This window comes from Symphalangus syndactylus, chromosome 13 (genome assembly GCF_028878055.3).
Source record: "Symphalangus syndactylus isolate Jambi chromosome 13, NHGRI_mSymSyn1-v2.1_pri, whole genome shotgun sequence".
NCBI lineage: Eukaryota > Metazoa > Chordata > Mammalia > Primates > Hylobatidae > Symphalangus > Symphalangus syndactylus.
The window spans coordinates 59,778,842-59,798,559 of record NC_072435.2 but is presented as its reverse complement, the minus strand read 5'-3'; the positions used below and the strand labels follow the sequence as shown (position 1 = coordinate 59,798,559).

The following is a 19,718-nucleotide window of genomic DNA, read 5'->3' as shown; positions in this document are numbered from 1 at the left end:
CCAAGTAGCTGGGATTACAGGCACACGCTACCACGCCCAGCTAATTTTTTTGTATTTTTAGTAGAAATGGGGTTTCACCATGTTGGCCAGGCTGGTCTCGAACTCTTGACCTCAGGTGATCTGCCTGCCTTGGCCTCCCAAAGTGCTGAGATTACAGGCGTGAGCCACCACGCCCAGCCTACTGATTTCCTTTCTTTTGGGTATATACCCAGCAGTGGTATCACTGGGCCACAAGGTAGCTCCATTTTTAGTTTTTTGAGGAACCTCCAAACTGTTCTCCATAGTGATTTTACTAATTTACATTCCCAACAAAGTGTACAAGGGTTCCCTTCTGTTCACATCTTCACTAGCATTTGTTATTGCCTCTCTTTTAGATATAAGCCACTTTAACGTACACATCTTAATTAAGCTAAGCGCATGAAAATAATGGAATCAACTTACTTACAAGAGATAACATACAATATTATGCAACCAATAATAGTCTCTGTCTTTCTGCCTGCCTGCCTGCCCTCCTTTCTAACTTCCTTCTCTCTTCCTTCTTTCATTCTTATTTATTTATTTATATTGTTTTTGAGATGGGGTCTTGCTCTGTCGCCCAGGCTGGAGTGCAGTGGTGCAGTCTCAGCTCACTGCAATCTCCACCTCCCGGGTTCAAGCGATTCTCCTGCCTCAGCCTCCCTAGTAGCTGGGACTACAGGCATGCACCATCATGCCCAGCTAGTTTCTTTTTGGGGGGTTTTGTTGTTGTTGTTGTTGTTGTTTGTTTGTTTTTGAGACAGAGTCTCGCTCTGTCACGCAGGCTGGAGTGCAGTGACACGATCTCAGCTCACTGCAACCTCAGCCTCTGGGGTTCAAGCTATTCTCTTGCCTCAGCCTCCCAAGTAGCTGGGATTACAGGTGTGTACTACCACGCCTGGCTAATTTTTTGTATTTTTAGTAGAGACAGGGTTTTGCCATGTTGGCCAGGCTGGACTTCTTTTTTTTTTTTTTAAACAGAGTTTCACTCTTGTTGCCCAGGCTGCAGTGTGGTGGCACGATCTCAGCACACTGCAACCCCTGCCTCCTGGGTTCAAGTGATTCTCCTGCCTCAGCCCCTCAAGTAGCTGGGATTACAGGCACCCGCCACCACGCGCAGCTAATTTTTTGTATTTAGTAGAGACAGGATTTCACCATGTTGGCCAGGCTATTCTCGAACTGCTGACTTCAGATGATTCAACCACCTCAGCCTCCCAAAGTGCTGGAATTACCACCATGCCCAGCTGGCAGGCTGGTCTTGAACTGCTGGCCTCAAGTGATCAACCCGCCTCAGCCTCCCAAAGTGCTGGGATTACAGGCATAAGCCACCACACCCAGCCTGGACTCATTTTTGAAAGACATTATATTTGCCAGGTCCAGGTTGCTGTGTGTTTTGTGTATTTCACTATTTCGCTTATTTATGGGACCCCACTTAGCTCTTTCCTGCTCATTCCCAGACCATGGAAGATAGAAGTGTCCTGCTGTCTGCAGATAGTTTTATCTGTAGCCACAGGAATGTTCAAGAACATACAGACCTCTAGTCATGTAACTGTGCTTATTATACTTCCTTCATGGCACAGGCCTGCCGCTCTAGATTCTGTCATGCTTCATTACCTCCTTCCTCCAGTACCCTTCTTCATCTCCTCGTAAATGTCCTTGGCCAGGTGCAGTGGCTCAGGCCTGTGATCCCAGTGCTTTGGGAGGCTGAGGCGGGAGGATCACTTGAGACCAGGAATTTGAGACCAGCCTGGGTAACATAGTGAGATTCTGTCTCTACAAAACAAAATATTAAAAATCAAAATTAGGCTGGGTGCAGTGGCTCACACCTGTCATCCCAACACTCTGAGAGGCCAAGGCGGGCGTATCATGAGGTCAGAAGTTCGAGATTGACTAACATGGTGAAACCCCATCTCTAGTAAAAATATAAAAATTAGCCGAGTGTGGCAGCGCACACCTGTAATCCCAGCTACTCAGGAGGCTGAAGCAGAAGAATTGCCTGAACCCAGGAGGCAGAGGTTGCAGTGAGCCGAGATCGTGTCACTGCACTCTAGGCTGGGTGACAGAGCAAGACTCTGTCTCAAAAAAAAAAAAAAATTATTCTTCATCTCCTCAATAAGGTATTTCCTGGATGAATCAGCTTGTCAAAACCTGACCCTACTCATCAATTTTAACCTCATTTAAAATGGGTCAGGTGGGCTGGGCACGGGGCTCACACCTGTAATCCCAGCACTTTGGGAGGCCGAGGCGGGCAGATCATGAGGTCAGGAGATCGAGACCAGCCTGACCAACATGATGAAACCCCTTCTCTACTAAAAATACAAAAAATTAGCCAGGCGCAGTAGCACGCACCTATGGTCCCAGCTATTTGGGAGGCTGAGGCAGGAGAATTGCTTGAACCTGGGAGGCGGAGATTGCAGTAAGCTGAGATCGCGCCACTGCACTCCAGTCTGGGCGACAGAGCGAGACTCTTTCTCAAAAAAAAAAAAAAAAAAAGAGACAGGTGGCTGAGCACAGTGGCTCATGCCAGTAATCCCAGCACTGTGGGAGGCCGAGGGGGGCAGATCCCTTGAGGTCAGGAGTTCACAACCAGCCTGGCCAACATGGTGAAACCCCATCTCTATTAAAAATACAAAAATTAGGGGCCAGGCATGGTGGCTCATGCCTGTAATCCCAGCACCTTGGGAGGCTGAGGCAGGTAGATCACCTGAGGTCAGGTGTTCAAGACCAGCCTGGTCAATGTGGTGAAACCCTGTCTCTACTAAAAATACAACAATTAGCCAGGAGTGGTGGCAGGCACCTGTAATCCCAGTTACTCAGGAGGCTGAGGCAGGAGAATCACTTGAACCCAGGAGGTGGAGGTTGCAGTGAGCCGAGATTGTGCCACTGCACTCCAGCTTGGGCGACAAAGTGAGACTCCGTCTCAAAAAATAAAAAATAAAAAATAAAACAATTAGCCGGGCATGGTGGCATGCACCTGTAATCCCAGCTACTTGGGAGGCTGAGGCAGGAGAATCACTTGAACCTGGGAGACAGAGGTTACAGTGAGCTGAAATTATGCCACTGCACTCCGGCCTGGGCAACAGAGACTCCATCTCAAAAAAACAAAACAAAACAAAATAGGACAAGACAGGCATTCTGTGGTTCAACCTTTAATCCCAGCGCTTTGGAAGGCCAAAGTGGGAGGATTGCTTGAGCCTAGAAGTTTGAGACCAGCCTGGGCAATATAGCAAGACCCCACCTCTACAAAAATTAATTTAAAAAAAAATAGCTTAGTATGGTGACATGTGCCTGTAGTCCCAGTCACTTGGGAGGCTGAGGTGGAAGGATTGCTTGAGCTCAGGAATTTGAGGCAGCAGTGAGCCATGATTGCACCACTGCACTCCAGCCTGGGTGACAGAGCAAGACTCTGTGTCTTAAAAAAATAGGGCCAGGCACAGTGGCCCACACCTATAATCCCAGCACTTTCGTAGGTCGAGGTGGGTGGATCACCTGAGTCCAGGAATTCAAGATCAGCCTGGACAACATAGTGAGACCCCATCTCTACAAAAAATAAAAAAATAGCTGAGTGTGGTGGCGCATACCTTTAGTGCCAGCTACTTGGGAGGCTGAGGCAGGGGGATAGCTTGAGCTGGGAGGTCAAGGCTCCAGTGAGCGCGATTGTGCCACCACACTCCAGCCTGGGTGACAGAGTGAGACCCTGTCTCAGAAAAAAAAAAAGGGGGGGGGCATCCAGTCATTATGTGCCTCCTAATGGGATGCTACAGGAAGTACACATCACCATCCCTGACATATTAATGCCCTTCCCTCAAAAATGGAAATCAGACCCCCAGATCTAACTACCATTTCACAGAGAATATGGAAATAAAGCACCTGTGAAACTATACCACGAAGATGCAATCCACGAAATCCAGAAGGCAGGAACTCTGCTAATGCAAATACTTCTTTTTCTTTTTTCTTTCTTTGTTTTTTTTTTTTTGAGACGGAGTTTTGCTCTTGTTGCCCGGGCTGGAGTGCAATGTCGTGATCTCGGCTTACTGAAGCCTCTGCCTCCGCCTCCCAGGTTCAAGCGATTCTCCTCCCTCAGCCTCCTGAGTAGCTGGGATTACAGGCATGCACCACCACACCTGGGTAATTTTGTATTTTTGGTAGAGGCGGGGTTTCTCCATGGTGGTCAGGCTGGTCTCAAACTCCCCACCTCAGGTGATCCACCTGCCTTGGAGAAACCCCATCTCTACCAAAAATACAAAAATTAGCTGAGTGTGGTGGCAGGTGCCAGTAATCCCAGCTACTTGGGAGGCTGAGGCAGGAGAATCACTTGAACCCAGGAGGCGGAGGTTGCGGTGACCCGAGATCGCACCATTGCACACCAGCCTGGGCAACAAGAGTGAAACTCCGTCTCAAAAAAAAAAAAAAAAAAAAAATCACTTTTGGTTAAGTACTGAATTTGTTAATTTAGAAAAATCACTGCTGGGCACAGTGGCTTAAGCCTGTAATCCCAGCACTTTGGGAGGCCCAGGTGGAAGGATCACTTGAGCCCAGGAACTCAAGACCAGCCTGGGCAACATAGTGAGACCCCCTCTCTCTACAAATAATATAAAGATTAGCTGGGCATGGTGGCGCACCCACACTGTGGTCCCAGCTACTTGGGAGGCTGAGATGGGAAGATTGCTTGAGCTGAGGTTGAGGCTGCAGTGAGCCATGAACACACCACTGTACTCCAGCCTGGGTGACTGGTCTTAAAAAAAAAAAAATTGAGGCCAGGTGCAGTGGCTCATGCTTATAATCCCAACACTTTGGGAGGCCAAGTCGGGCAGATCACTTAAGGCCAGGAGTTTGAGACCAGCCTGGCCAACATGGAGGAACCTCGTCTTTACTAAAAGTACAAAAAACATTTGCTGGGCATGGTAGCGGGCGCCTGTAACCCAGCTACTTGGGAGGCTGAGGCAGGAGAATTGCTTGAACCTGGGAGGCAGAGGTTGCAGTGAGCCACTGCACTCCATTCCACTGCACTGCACACACCACTGCACTCCATGCACCACTGCACTCCAGCCTGGGCAACAGAGTGAGACTTGGTCTCAAAAAAAAAAAAAAGAGACCAGGCGTTGTGGCTCACGCCTGTAATCCCAGCACTTTGGGAGGCCGAGGCGGGTGGATCACCTGAGGTTAGGAGTTCAAGACCAGCCTGACCAACATGGAGAAACCCATCTCTACTAAAAATACAAATGAGCCAGGTGTGGTGGCACATGCCTGTAATCCCAGCTACTTGGGAGGCTGAGGCAGGAGAATCACTTGAACCCAGGAGGCGGAGGTTGTGGTGAACTGAGATCGTGCCATTGCTCTCTAGCCTGGGCAACAAGAGCGAAACTCTGTCTCAAAAAAAAAAAAAAGAAAAGAAAAAAAATTGAGAACATTAGGGCAATTAGAATTTAATCTGTTGATTGGGAAATTATTGATACCTTTATTAAGTATGATAATGATATTCTGATTATTATGTGTTTTTCTAAGAGAAGTCGATAATCTGTTGCATACTAAAGTATCTGTGGGTGAAGTATGATGTTTGGCATGTGGGATTTGCCTCACAGTACATGGGGAATAAAAGATAGAAGGGAAGAGATAAAACAGGGTACACCTTGTTAACTGTTGAAGCAGATTGATGCATATGGGGGGGTCATTACTGTATACTATTCTCTGTACTTTTGTGCATTTTGAAAATTTTTGTAATAAAAATTGAAAAAAGTTTCTTAATGTACACTAATGCGTGGGTTTATTGTTTCAGGGACTGGTGACATTTAGGGACGTGGCCATAGAGTTCTCTCTGGAAGAATGGAAGTGCCTGGAACCTGCTCAGAGGGACTTGTACAGGGAGGTGACTCTGGAGAACTTTAGTCACTTGGCCTCACTAGGTAAGGAGATTGTATCACACAGGCCAGACGGAAAGCAAGGCACCAGGGACTACAACCATGGGGTGCCGTTTCCATCTCTGCCTAAACGGGTGAGGAGAGGAAACTGTCACAGGAGATGCTACAAACTACAGCCATAGAGAAAGGCTCGGCCAGCAATAGCTGTAGCTACTTGCAGAGCTCCTGGGTCAAAGGAGGGAGAGAGGAGGATAAGAAGTGCCTGGTGCTCTCTCTCCTCCTGTCCGCTGATCTCCAGCTGATGCTTTCTGTCTGCCAAAGCCAATGAGAAGCCAGAGGGCATGGGTAATGCAGTCCTTATGGTGAGCTGTCGGGATCCCAGAGCCGGGCACAGAACAAGGCCAGGAGCATCAAGGAATAGATTGGAGGGGAAGGAGGGGTTCATGGAGAGTGATCACCACACATTTACTCCACATAATTCAGGACTACCCTTCTGGAATTTCTGGTTTCTTCATTGTGAATTTCTAGGGTAACTTACAAGTTTCTAGCTGAATTTCTGGTGACTGAAAATTTGTTTTGTGCTTTGTGGAATTGGAAACAAGTCATTCTGCTGGGTACCTCGGTCTTCCCCTCCTTTGGACAACCTTCCACCTGCCTTGTGATTGCGTCCTTTCCATGGTGACCAGGGAACTGGGTTTGGATTTTGGAGCAGTCTGATCACACCCCGTTTCTTTTCCTGTAAACAGGACTCTCCATTTCTAAGCCTGATGTCATCTGCTTATTGGAGCAAGGGAAAGAGCCCTGGATGATTGCAAATGATGTGACAAGACCATGGTGCCCAGGTGAGCGAGGGCCGATTTTGACAGGGGAAGGTCCCTGGATGAGTCGACTGACAGGAATAACTTGAGTTACTGTGCGAAGTTCCCTCAAAGCCCTACTGTGGAAGAAAGGCCTGAAACGTGAAGATGTGGCGAGTAAAGACTTTATTAGCGTCGGCTCCCAAGAGAACCTTGGCCTACTCCCATTAATTCCTCTCTGGTCTCTGTTCTCTCACATTTTCCTTTCTTTTTAAAAAGAGATGTACCGCCGGGCGCGGTGGCTCAAGCCTGTAATCCCAGCACTTTGGGAGGCCGAGGCGGGTGGATCACGAGGTCAGGAGATCGAGACCATCCTGGCTAACACAGTGAAACCCCGTCTCTACTAAAAAATACAAAAAAAAATTAGCCGGGCGTGTTGGCGGGCGCCTGTGGTCCCAGCTACTCGGGAGGCTGAGGCAGGAGAATGGCGAGAACCCAGGAGGTGGAGGTTGTGGTGAGCCGAGATCGCGCCACTGCACTCCAGCCTGGGGGACAGAGAAAGACTCCGTCTCAAAAAAAAAAAAAAAAAAAAAAAAAAAAAAAAAGAGATGTACCTATTTCTTCCTCAGTGGCCACCTTTTTACCTGTACTTTGTATCCTTTTTTTTTAAGAGACAGGATGTCACTCTGTCACCCATGCTGGAGTGCAGTGGCGTGATCATAGCTCACTGCAGCCTCCATCTCCTGGGCTTAAGCGATCCTCCCACTTTGGGAGGCCAAAGTGAGATTACAGGTGTGAACCACGGTACCTCGCCAGATCCTTTTTTCTACAAGTGTCTTCATCCCTTAGAAAAACTTATTTTCGGCCGGGTGCGGTGGCTTACACCTGTAATCCCAGCACTTTGGGAGGCCGAGGCAGGCCTATCACAAGGTCAGGAGATCGAGACCATTCTGGCTAACATGGTGAAACCACGTCTCTACTAAAAATACAAAAAAATTAGCCGGGTGTGGTGGCGGGCGCCTGTAGTTCCAGCTACTCAGGAGGCTGAGGCAGGAGAATGGCATGAACCTGGGAGGCGGAGCTTGCAGTGAGCCGAGATCGCGCCACTGCACTCCAGCCTGGGCAACAGACCGAGACTCTGTCTCAAAAAAAAAAAAAGGAAAGAAAAGAAAAACTTAAAACTTATTTTCTTGGCCAGGTATGGTGGCTCATGCCTGTAATCCCAGCACTTTGGCAGGCCGAGGTGGGTGGATCACCTGAGGTCAGGAGTTCGAGACCACCTTGGCCAACATGGTGAAGCCCCGTCTCTACTAAAAATACAAAAATTGGCTGGGCGCGGTGGCTTACGCCTGTAATCCCAGCACTTTGGGAGGCCGAGGCGGGCGGATCATGAGGTCAGGAGATCGAGACCATGGTGAAACCCTGTCTCTACTAAAAATACAAAAAATTAGCTGGGCGCGGTGGTGGACGCCTGTAGTCTCAGCTACTCAGGAGGCTGAGGCAGGAGAATGGCGTGAACCCAGGAGGCGGAGCTTGCAGTGAGCCGAGATCGCGCCAGTGCACTCCGGCCTGGGCGATAGAGCGAGACTCCATCTCACAAAAAGAAAAAAATTAGCTAGGCATAGTGGTGGGTGCCTGTAATTCCAGCTACTCAGGAGGCTGAGCCAGGAGAATCTCTTGAACCCAGGAGGTGGAGATTGCAGTGAACTGAGATCATGCCATTGCACTCCAGCCTGAGCGACAAAAGTGAAAGTCTACCTCAAAAAACAAACCAAAAAAACATTTTATTGGCTGGGCACGGTGGCCCACGCCTGTCATCTCAGCACTTTGGGAGGCCAAGGTGGGCAGATCACTTGAAGCCAGGAGGTCAAGACCAGCCTGGCCAACATGGTAAAACCCCATCTCTACTAAAACCTCCGCCTCCCAGGTTCAGGTAATTCTCCTGTCTCAGCCTCCTGAGTAGCTAGGATTACAGGTGCACACTACCACACCTGGCTAATTTTTGTATTTTCAGTAGATATGGGGTTTCACTATGTTGGCCAGGCCGGTCTCAAACTCCTGAGCTCAAGTGACCTGCCCACCTCAACCTCCCAAAGTGCTGGGATTACAGGCATGAGCCACTGCCAGCTGATCCTCTTAATGAGTATTTTTTTGTAGATTGTCTCTCACTTTACGTTTGTCTAATGTTTTCTCACAGTGAGATTCTGCATTTTAGCAAGAATATCACAGAAGTGATGTTATGTTCTCTGTATATCACATATCAGACATTGACATGACTTATTACTGGTGCTGTTCATTATGATCACTTGGTAAGATAGGTGCTGTTCGCACTTTGGGAGGCCAAGGCGGGTGGATCACAAGGTCAGCAGTTCGAGACCAGCCTGGCCAATATGGTGAAATCCCGTCTCTACTAAAAATATACAAATTAGCTGGGCGTGGTGGCAGGTGCCTGTAGTCCCAGCTACTCAGGAGGCTGAGGCAGGAGAACCTCTTGAACCCGGGAGGCGGAGTTGCAGTGAGCCAAGATCATGCCACTGCACTCCAGCCTGGGCAACAGAATGAGACTTCGTCTCAGGAAAAAAAAAAAAGATAGGTGCTGTTCACTTTGATCACTTGGTAAGATAGGGCCTCTCTTGTTTCTCCCCTGTAAAGTTTCCATCTGTAATTGATAAATATCTTATGGCGAAATACTTTCACACTAGGCAAATGTGCTGCTTTTCCTCCTTCCACTCCCTGATTTTGGCATCCATCACTGGACCTTGTCTGCACCGGTTATTACTCTGTCACTTGTCTAATGTTGATTTTCTGTGTCCCTTATTCCTTCACCATTTATTAATTGGAATTCTTCAGTAAGGAAGAACTGTCTCTAGCCCTCTCCCGTTCACTTATTCATTCAATGATTTCTTTATATCACGATGAGTTCGTGGGTATTTATTTTATTCTATGGGCTGTAGTCACTACTTTCATTGTTTATTTCATTGCTCGAATTGTTCAGGCTTTGGCCCTTGAGAACTTGTTAAGCTTGGCTCCTGGGTTCTCTCAACACACCCACATTCTCTTTGATGTACTTCCACATTTTCTGGAACCACAGCATGTTCCATGGTTATTTCAGATTTTTCCTGCCTCAGCCCTGAAATCAGCCAGTTCTCAAAAGAGTGTTGGTTCCTTTTATTGAAAAATGGTCCGGGAGGCAGAGGTTGCTGAGAGCCGAGATTGCCCCATTGCACTCCAGCCTGGGCAACAAGAGCGAGACTCCATCTCAGGAAAGAAAAAAAAAAAAAGAAAGAAAATGGTAGGAAATCGTATCTTTGAACTTTTTCTGAGCAAAGCAAGACCTTAAGATCTTTACCATCTTTTACTTCCCTGTGCCCTAGACCAGGGGTCGGCAAACTGCAATCTGTGGGTCAAATGCAGTCCATAACCAGTTTTTCATACAGCCCTAGAGCCAAGAACAGTTTTGATATTTTGAAAATGTTAAAAAAAAAAAAAAGAATATGCTGTAGAGACTTTATCTGTTCAACAAACCCTAAAACATTTACTATTGGGCCCTTCACAGAAAAAGTTTGTTTTTATGGGTTTTTTTTTTTTTTTTTGAGACAGAGTCTCACTCTGTCACCTAGGCTGGAGTCACCCAGGCTGGAGTGCAGTGACACGATCTCAGCTCATTGCAACCTCAGCCTCCCAGATTTAAGCAATTCTCCTGCCTCAGCTTCCCAAGCAGTTGAGAATACAGGAGTGCACCACCACGCCCAGCTAATTTTTATATTTTTAGTAGAGACAGGATTTCGCCATGTTGGCCAGGCTGGTCTCAAACTCCTGACCTCAAGTGATCCACTCACCTAGGCCTCCCAAAGTTCCTAAAGTGCTGGGATTACAGGCATGAGCCACCGCACCTGGCCTTCCCACTTTCACTTCTAAGGACCCTTGTGAAGACATTGTGTCCACCCCAGATAAACCAGGATAATCTCGCCATCACCTGGTGGTCAACTGATTAGCTTTTTTTTTTTTTTTTTTTTTGAGGCGGAGTTTCGCCCTTGTTGTCCAGGCTGGAGTGCAATGGCGAGATCTCCGCTCAACACAACCTCCGCCTCCCGGGTTCAACTGATTCTCCTGCCTCAGCCTCCCGAGTAGCTGGGATTACAGGCGCCCACCACCACACCTGGCTAATTTTGTATTTTTAGTAGAGACGGGGTTTCTCCATGTTGGTCAGACTGGTCTCAAACTCTCGACCTCAGATGATCCACCCTCCTTGGCCTCACAAAGTGCTGAGATTACAGGCGTGAGCCACTGTGCCCTGCCCTGATTAGCAATCTGAATTCCAGCTCCCCTTTCTGTGTGACATAACATTCATAGGTTCCAGGAATAAAGACACAGACATCTTTGAGTGCCGTTATCCCACCTACCACATTCTGTATGTATTTTTTTGAGCAAAGTTAATTGAATATGCATAAATTAACAATGTATGGATGGGCACGGTGGCACACGCCTGTAATCCCAGCACTTTGGGAGACCGATAGGTGGATCACTTGAGGTCAGGAGTTCGAGACCAGTCTGGCCAACATGGCGAAACCCCATCTCTACTAAAAATACAAAAATTAGCCATGTGTAGTGGCAGGTGCCTGTAATCCCAACTACTCGGGAGGCTGAGACAAGAGAATCGCTTGAACCCAGGAGGCGGAGGTTGCAAGGAACCAAGATCGATTGCGCATCTTTATTCCAGCCTTGGCAACAGAACAAGACTCCATCTCAAAAACAAAACAAAACAAAATAAAACAAAAACAAGTTTATGGGTACAACTCTACTGTAATTCCGTATTAAAATATTAAGCCTATTGCTATTGATTCCATAAAAGTGTTCTTGTCTTTCACAGAATATTTGGTTGGTGTGTTTTCTAATTTCTTGCAGTTCTGAAAAATAATAATCTTTTATTTATTAGATTTTTTAAAATTGTGATAAAATGTACATTATATAAGGGGCCGGGCGTGGTGGCTCATGCCTGTAATCCCAGCACTTTGGGAGGCTGAGGTGGGCGGATCACCTGAGATCAGGAGTTCCAGGCCAGCCTGGCCAACATGGTGAAACCCCATCTCTACGAAAAGTACAAAAAAAATCAACCGGGCATGGTGGTACATGCCTGTAATCCCAGCTACTCGGGAGCCTGAGGCAGGAAAATTGTTTGCACCCGGGAGGCGGAGGTTGCAGTGAGCCAAGATCACTCCACTGCACTCCCAGCCTGGGCGACAGAGCGAGACTCCGTCTCAAAAAAAAAAAAAAAATTACATAATATTTATTTATTTATTTATTTATTTATTTATTTATTTATTTATTTATTTTTGTGAGACAGGTTCTGGCTCTGTTGCCCAGGCTGGAGTGTAGTAGGACGATCTTGGCTCACTGCAACCTCTGCCTCCCAGTTTCAAGCCATCCTCCCATCTCAGGTTCCCAAGTGGCTGATGCTACAGGCACATGCCACCATGGCTGGCTAAGTATATAATTCAGTGGCATTTAGTTCATTCACAGCATTATACATTCTGTTTCCAGAGCTTATTCATCATCCCAAACAGAAACTCTGTACCCATTAAACAATACTCTATTTTCCTTCCTCCAGTCCCTGGTCACCTCTGTTCTACCTTTTTTTTTTTTTTTTTTTTTTTTTTTATTTTTTGAGACGGAGTCTCGCTCTGTCGCCCAGGCTGGAGTGCAGTGGCGCAATCTCGGCTCACTGCAAGCTCCGCCTCCCGGGTTCACGGCATTCTCCTGCCTCAGCCTCTCCGAGTAGCTGGGACTACAGGCGCCCGCCACCACGCCCGGCTAATTTTTTTGTATTTTTAGTAGAGACGGGGTTTCACCGTGGTCTCGATCTCCTGACCTCGTGATCCGCCCGCCTCGGCCTCCCAAAGTGCTGGGATTACAAGCGTGAGCCACCGCGCCCGGCCCTGTTCTACTTTTTGTCTGTATGAATTTGCCTATTCTAGGTGTCTCATGTAAATCATCCAGTATGTGGCCTTTTGTATCTGGTTTATTTCACTAAGCATAATGTTTTATCCAAGTTGTAGAATGTCTCTGAATTTTATTCTTTTTATGGCTGAATAATATTCCATTGTATGTGTAGATGTATACATGTATAAATATTAATATACATGTGTGTATATTATACAAACACTTTGTTTATTCACTCACCTTTTTTTTTTTTTTTTGAGACGGAGTCTCACTCTGTCACCCAGGCTGGAATGCAGTGGCATGATCTCAGCTCACTGCAACCTCCGCCTCCCAGGTTCAAGAGATTCTCCTGCCTCAGCCTCTTGAGTAGCTGGGACTACAGGCATCCGCCACCATGCCCGGCTGATTTTAGCATTTTTAGTAGAGACGGGGTTTCGCCACATTGGCCAGGATGGTCTCGAACCCCTGACCTCAACTGACCTGCACGCCTAAGCCTCCCAAAGTGCTGGGGTTACAGGCATGACCCACCACATGCGGCCCCCTCATCTGTTCTCGGAGGGTTTTTTTTGTTAGTTTTTTGTTTTTAACATTTTTTTCTCTCTTTGATTTTTCCTGGAAGCCCTTGAGTCTCACTTTGTAGCCCAGGCTGGAGTGCAGTGGCCGGATCTCGGCTCACTGCAACCTCCGCCTCCCGGGTTCAAGTGATTCTCCTGCCTCGGCCTCCTGAGTAGCTGGGACTACAGGCGCACAACACCATGCCAGGCTAATTTTTTGTAGTTTTAGTAGAGACGGGTTTCACCGTGTTAGCCAGGCTGGTCTCGAACTCCTGACCTCGTGATCCATCTGTCTTGGCTTCCCAAAGTGCTGGGATTACAGGCGTGAGCCACTACGCCCGGCCCCTAAATTTATATTCTTTATAAATTTTTATCATCTTGGCCTATTTCTGAGAAAGGTGAATTGAAATCTCCTAGATGATGATTTTGTTAATTTCTTCTTGTGTGTCTTTTGAATTTTGCATTATATGTTTGGAGGCTGGGCCAGGCGCGGTGGCTCACGCCTGTAATCCCAGCACTTTGGGAGGCCGAGGTGGGCAGATCACGAGGTCAGGAGACCAAGACAATCCTGGCTAACACAGTGAAACCTGTTCTGTACTAAAAAATACAAAAAATTAGCCAGGTGTGGTGTCACACGGCTGTGGCCCCAGCTACTCGGGAGGCTGAGGCAGGAGAATCGCTTGAACCTGGGAGCCAGAGGTTGCAGTGAGCCAAGATTATGCCACTGCACTCCAGCCTGGGCGACAGAGCAAGACTGTCTCGGCCGGGTGCCGTGGCTCACACCTGTAATCCCAGCACTTTAGGAGGCCGAGGCGGGCGGATCACAAAGTCAGGAGATCGAGACCATCCTGGTCTAACTCGGTGAAACCCCATCTCTACTAAAAATACAAAAAATTAGCTGGGCGTGGTGGCGGGCGCCTGTGGTCCCAGCTACCCAGGAGGCTGAGGCAGGAGAATGGCGTGAACCCAGGAGGCGGAGCTTGCGGTAAGCCGAGATGGTACCACTGCACTCCAGCCTGGGCGACAGAGCGAAACTCCGTCTCAAAAAAAAAAAAAAAAAAGACTCTGTCTCAAAAAATAAATAAATAAAAATAAAATATATATATTCAGAGGCTATTAGGCGTATATAACTTTAGAAACATAAATCTTCCTGCTGAATGGAATTACTTTCTTGATTATAGAGCTACCCTTCTTAACCCAAAATGATGATTTCTGTTTTTAAAGTCTTTTTTTTTTTTTTTTTTTTTGAGATGGAGTTTCGCTCTTGTTGCCCAGGCCGGAGTGTAATGGCGCAATCTTGGCTCACCGCAACCTCCGCCCCCTGGGTTCAAGCAATTCTCTTGCTTTAGCCTCCCGAGTAGCTGGAATTACAGGCATGTGCCACCATGCCCAGATAATTTTGTATTTTTAATAGAGACAGGGTTTCTCCATGTTGGTCAGGCTGATCTCAAACTCCTGACCTCAGGTGATCCGCCCATCTCAGCCTCCCGAAGTGCTGGGATTGCAGGCATGAGTCACCCCACCCGGCCACACCTTTTATTTTCAAACACCTTAGGTCTTCATGTCTTAAAGTGTGTTACTTGTTACTACTGTGCGCCTAGATTTTGGTATTTTATCCAATCTGACAAATTCTGTCTTGTCTTTTTTTTTGAAACAAGTTCTCGCTCTGTTGCCCAGGCTGGAGTGCAGTGGCACTATTCTCGGCTCACTGAACCTCTGTCCCCGGGCTCAAGCCATCCTCCCACCTCAGCCTTCTGAATACCTGGAAACACAGGTGCCCGCCACCATGCCCAGCTAATTTTTTGTGTTTTTGGTAGAGATGGGGTTGTACCATGTTGCCCAGTCTGGTCTCAAACTCCTGAGCTCAAGTGACCCACCTGCCTCAGCCTCCTAAAGTCCTGGGATTACAGGCATGAGCCACCATGCCTAGCTGGGTTGGTTTCAATGGTTAGTGAAAAAGGCAGTATTTCCACCTTTGGGGAAGATTCAGGAACAAGAAAACAAACAGAACAGCAGATGAGTAAGTAAATGAAAATCTAATTACAACAAATAAAAGTGTTACAAAGACAGACTACAAGAAATGGGAGAAAGGATAAAGGATAAAGGTGTGTGTTTAGGGCTGTCAGGCTCACGCCTGTAATCCCAATACTTTTAGAAGCCAAGGCGGCTGGATCACATGACGTCAGGAGTTCAAGAGACCAGCCTAGCTAACATGGTGAAACCTTGTCTCTAATAAAAATACAAAAATTAGCCGGGCGTGGCAGCACACGCCTGTAATCTCAGCTACTGAGGAGGCTGAGGCAGGAGAATCGCTTGAACCCCAGAGGCTGAGATTGCAGTGAGCTGAGATCGCACCACTGCACTCCAGCCTGGGAGACAGAGCGAGACCCCATGTCAAATATTTAAAAAAAGACAATCCAGGCACAGTGGCTCACGCCCATAATCCCAGCACTTTGAGAGGCCAAGGCGGGTGGATTACCTGAGGTCAGGAGTTTGAGACCAGCCTGGCCAACATGGTGAAACCCCATCTCTACTAAAAAAACAAAAATTACCCAGGCATGGTGGCAGGCGCCTATAATCCCAGCTACTCGGGAGGTTGAGGCAGGAGAATCACTTGAACCCTGGGAGGCAGAGGTTGCAGTGAGCTGAGATCACGCCACTGCACTCCAGCATGGGGGACAGAGTAAGACTCTGTCTCAAAAAAAAAAAAAAAAGAAAGAAAAACTAGAGAGAGAGAGTGTGAGTTTTCATCTGAGACCTTAAGGATGAGAAAAGCAGCAAAAAGCCCAGGACAGGATTCTTGATAGATGGAAGAACCTGATGAGAGATCTGAGATGGAAAAGGCCTAGAATTATTTTACATGCTCATAGATGGCTGGTGGTTTTGTACACTGGGAGGAAAGGGGAGAATGTTCAATGTGAAGAGGCCCTGCTCTTGCTGAGACAGAGTGGTGACAAAGACAAGCAGGGACCTGCTTTGTCAAGAGCCCTGTGAGCCATGGCAGTGAGTTTGTAATTCTTTTTTTTTTTTTTTGAGACAGAGTTTTGCTCTGTCACCCAGGTGGAGTGCAGTGGCATGATCTCGGCTCACTGCAAGCTCCGCCTCCCTGGTTCATGCGATTCTCCTGCCTCAGCTTCCCGAATAGTTGGGACTACAGGCATGTGCCACCACGGCTGGCTAATTTTGTATTTTTAGTAGAGACGGGGTTTCTTCATGTTGGTCAGGCTGATCTCGAACACCTGACCTCGGGTGGTCCACCCGCCTCAGTCTCCCAAAGTGCTGTGATTACAGACGTGAGCCACCGCACCCAGCCTCTTTTTTTTTTTTTTTTTTTTTTTTCTGAGATGGACTCTCACTCTGTCTTCCAAGCTGGAGTGCAGTAGTGCCATCTTGGCTCACTGCAACCTCCGCCTCCTAGGTTCAAGTGATTCTTGTGTCTCGGTCTCCCAAGTAGCTGGGATTATAGGCGCCTGCCACCATGTCTGCTAATTTTTGTATTTTTTAGTAGCAACAGGGTTTCCCCATGTTGGCCAGGCTGGTCTTGAACTCCTGACCTCAAGCGATCCACTAGCCTTGGACTCCCAAAGTGCTGGGATTAAGGCATGAGCCACCTCTCCTGGCCTTTGGAATTAATTCTAAATGCACCAAAATGGGAAGGCAGTGAAATATTTAAGCAGAGATTTTCATTTTGATTGGCATCAACTTTATGTGGTGGGAAGTGTTGAAAATATAGATGCCTTATTTACATGAAATGTCCAGAATAGGCAAATTTATAGAGACAGAATTGGTAGCTCTCTGCCAGTAATGGATGCCAGGGGCTGGAGGGAAAAGGGAATGGGGAGTGACTGCTTAATGGGCAGGGGGTTTCTATTTGGAGTGATAAAAATGTTCTCGGCCAGGCGAGGTGGCTCACGCCTGTAATCCCAACACTTTGGGAGGCCAGGGCGGGTGGATTGTTTGAGGTCAGGAGTTCAAGACCAGCCTGGCCAATATGGTGAAACCCCATCTCTACTAAAACTACAAAAATTAGCTGGGTGTGATAGCGGTGCCTGTAATCCCAGCTACTCAGGAGGCTGAGGCAGGAGAATCACTTGAACCCAGGAGGTGGAGGTTGCGTGAGCCAAGATTGTACCACTGCACTCCAGCCTGGGCGACAGAGCAAGACTCCATCTCAAAGCAAAAAACAAAAAACAAATTGAGAACCCCTGGTTTAATTTGTCTTCTTGCTCCCTTCTGGCACCATATGAGCTCTTCACGTAGTGTGCTTTCATGTGCTTTTTTGAAATTGCGTAATATTTGAGATGTATATAAGCCATTCATTTTTTATGGTTATTTATTTTTGTCTCCCTATTCTACTATAGATTTTTTTTTTTTTTCTGAGACAGAGTCTTGCTCTGTCGCCCAGGCTGGAGTGCAGTGGCGCAATCTCGGCTCACTGCAACCTCTGCCTCCCAGGTTCAAGTGATTCTCCTGCCTCAACCTCCCGAGTAGCTGGGATTACAGGTGCCTGCCACTATGTCTGGCTAATTTTTGTATTTTTAATAGGGACGGGGTTTCACCATCTTGGCCAGATGAACTCCCGACCTTGTGATCCACCCACCTCAGCCTCCCAAAGTGCTGGGATTACAGATGTGAGCCATCGCGCCCAGCCTCTACTATAGAATTTTTTATTTCTCATAGAGAAGGATCACAGCTTGTATTTATCTTTTTCTTATTTTTCAGACTTGGAGTCCAGGTGTGAGAAATTTCTACAAAAAGATATTTTTGAAATCGGGACATTCAACTGGGAGATAATGAAAAGCCTTAAATGCGGTGACCTGGAGGGCTCCGATTTTAGAGCTGACTGGGAACGCGAAGGCCAGTTTGAGAGACAAGTCAATGAAGAGTGCTATTTTAAGCAAGTGAGCGTCACCTATGGACATATGCCCACGTTCCAGCATCACACGTCTCACACTGTGCGTCACAGCAGGGAGACTGGTGAGAAACTGATGGAATGTCATGAATGTGGGAAAGCATTTAGCCGTGGCTCACACCTTATTCAACATCAGAAAACTCACACTGGTGAAAAACCCTTCGGATGTAAGGAATGTGGGAAGGCCTTCAGCCGTGCCTCACACCTTGTTCAGCATCAGAGAATTCACACAGGTGAGAAACCTTATGACTGTAAGGACTGTGGGAAGGCCTTTGGTCGTATGTCAGAACTTATTCTACATCAGAGACTTCATACTGGTGTCAAACCTTATGAATGTAAAGAATGTGGGAAGACCTTTAGGCAGCATTCACAGCTGATTCTGCATCAAAGAACTCACACAGGCGAGAAACCCTACGTATGTAAAGACTGTGGCAAGGCTTTCATTCGTGGCTCCCAACTCACTGTGCATCGGAGAATCCACACGGGTGCCAGACCCTATGAGTGTAAAGAATGCGGGAAAGCCTTTAGACAGCACTCACAGCTGACTGTACACCAGCGAATCCACACTGGTGAGAAGCCCTACGAGTGTAAGGAATGTGGAAAGGGCTTTATTCACAGCTCAGAAGTTACTCGACATCAAAGAATTCATTCTGGGGAGAAACCCTATGAGTGTAAGGAATGCGGGAAGGCTTTTAGACAGCACGCACAGCTCACACGACATCTGAGAGTCCATACTGGCGACAGACCCTATGAATGTAAGGACTGCGGGAAGGCATTTAGTCGTAGCTCATACCTCATTCAACATCAAAGAATTCATACAGGTGACAAACCCTACGAATGTAAGGAATGTGGGAAAGCCTTTATTCGTGTTTCACAACTGACTCATCATCAGCGAATTCACACTTGTGAGAAACCCTATGAATGCAGGGAGTGTGGAATGGCCTTTATTCGTAGTTCACAACTTACCGAACATCAGAGAATTCATCCTGGTATCAAACCTTACGAATGTAGAGAGTGTGGGCAGGCATTTATTCTTGGCTCACAACTCATTGAACACTACAGAATTCATACTGGTTAGAAAGCCTTGAGTGTGAGGGATAAAGATAAGCCTTTATGTGGAGTTCACATCTGCCTCAGTACTAGGTAATTTTTAATGTAATGTAATTAATGTCAGAAAACACCTGTCACTTCCATCATAGAACATCAGAAAACTCACACCCAAAGAAAATTAAATAAATGTGGGAATTCTTTTTGCCTCACTCACTGTTTCCTAAGCATCAGATAATCTATGCTAAAAAAAAAAATGAATATAGAAAAGCTGCTTCTTGCCATTCAAAATATGTTAAATTTCTGACAATTCCTAATACAAAAATGACCCTATTAAAAGATTCTGTGGCCAGGCGTGGTGGCTCATGCCTGTAATCCCAGCACTTTGGGAGGCCAAGGCCGGCAGATCATTTGAGATCAGGAGTTTGAGACCAGCCTGGCCAATGTGGTGAAACCCCATCTCTACTAAAAATACAAAAATTAGCCAGGCATGGTGGCGGGTGCCTGTAATCCCAGCTACTCAGGAGGCTGAGGCAGGAAAACCGTTTGAACCCAGGAGGCAGAGGTTGCAGCAAGCCGAGATCACACCATTGCA

General features: G+C 47.1%; 1 protein-coding gene across 4 annotated transcripts in view; it reads left to right on the top strand.

Moving 5' to 3' along the window:
* ZNF565 (zinc finger protein 565) overlaps positions 1 to 19,335 on the top strand; it is a 38,316-nt gene extending 18,981 nt beyond the window's left edge. For all 4 annotated transcript variants that reach the window (XM_055239691.2, XM_055239690.2, XM_055239693.2 and 1 more), the window contains 3 exons: positions 5,792 to 5,918; positions 6,620 to 6,715; positions 17,887 to 19,335. In XM_055239691.2, coding sequence (XP_055095666.1) covers positions 5,792 to 5,918; positions 6,620 to 6,715; positions 17,887 to 19,154 — 1,491 coding nt within the window. In that variant the 3' untranslated portion in view covers positions 19,155 to 19,335. The remainder of the gene's footprint in view (positions 1 to 5,791; positions 5,919 to 6,619; positions 6,716 to 17,886) is intronic.
* The last annotated feature ends 383 nt before the right edge of the window (positions 19,336 to 19,718 follow it).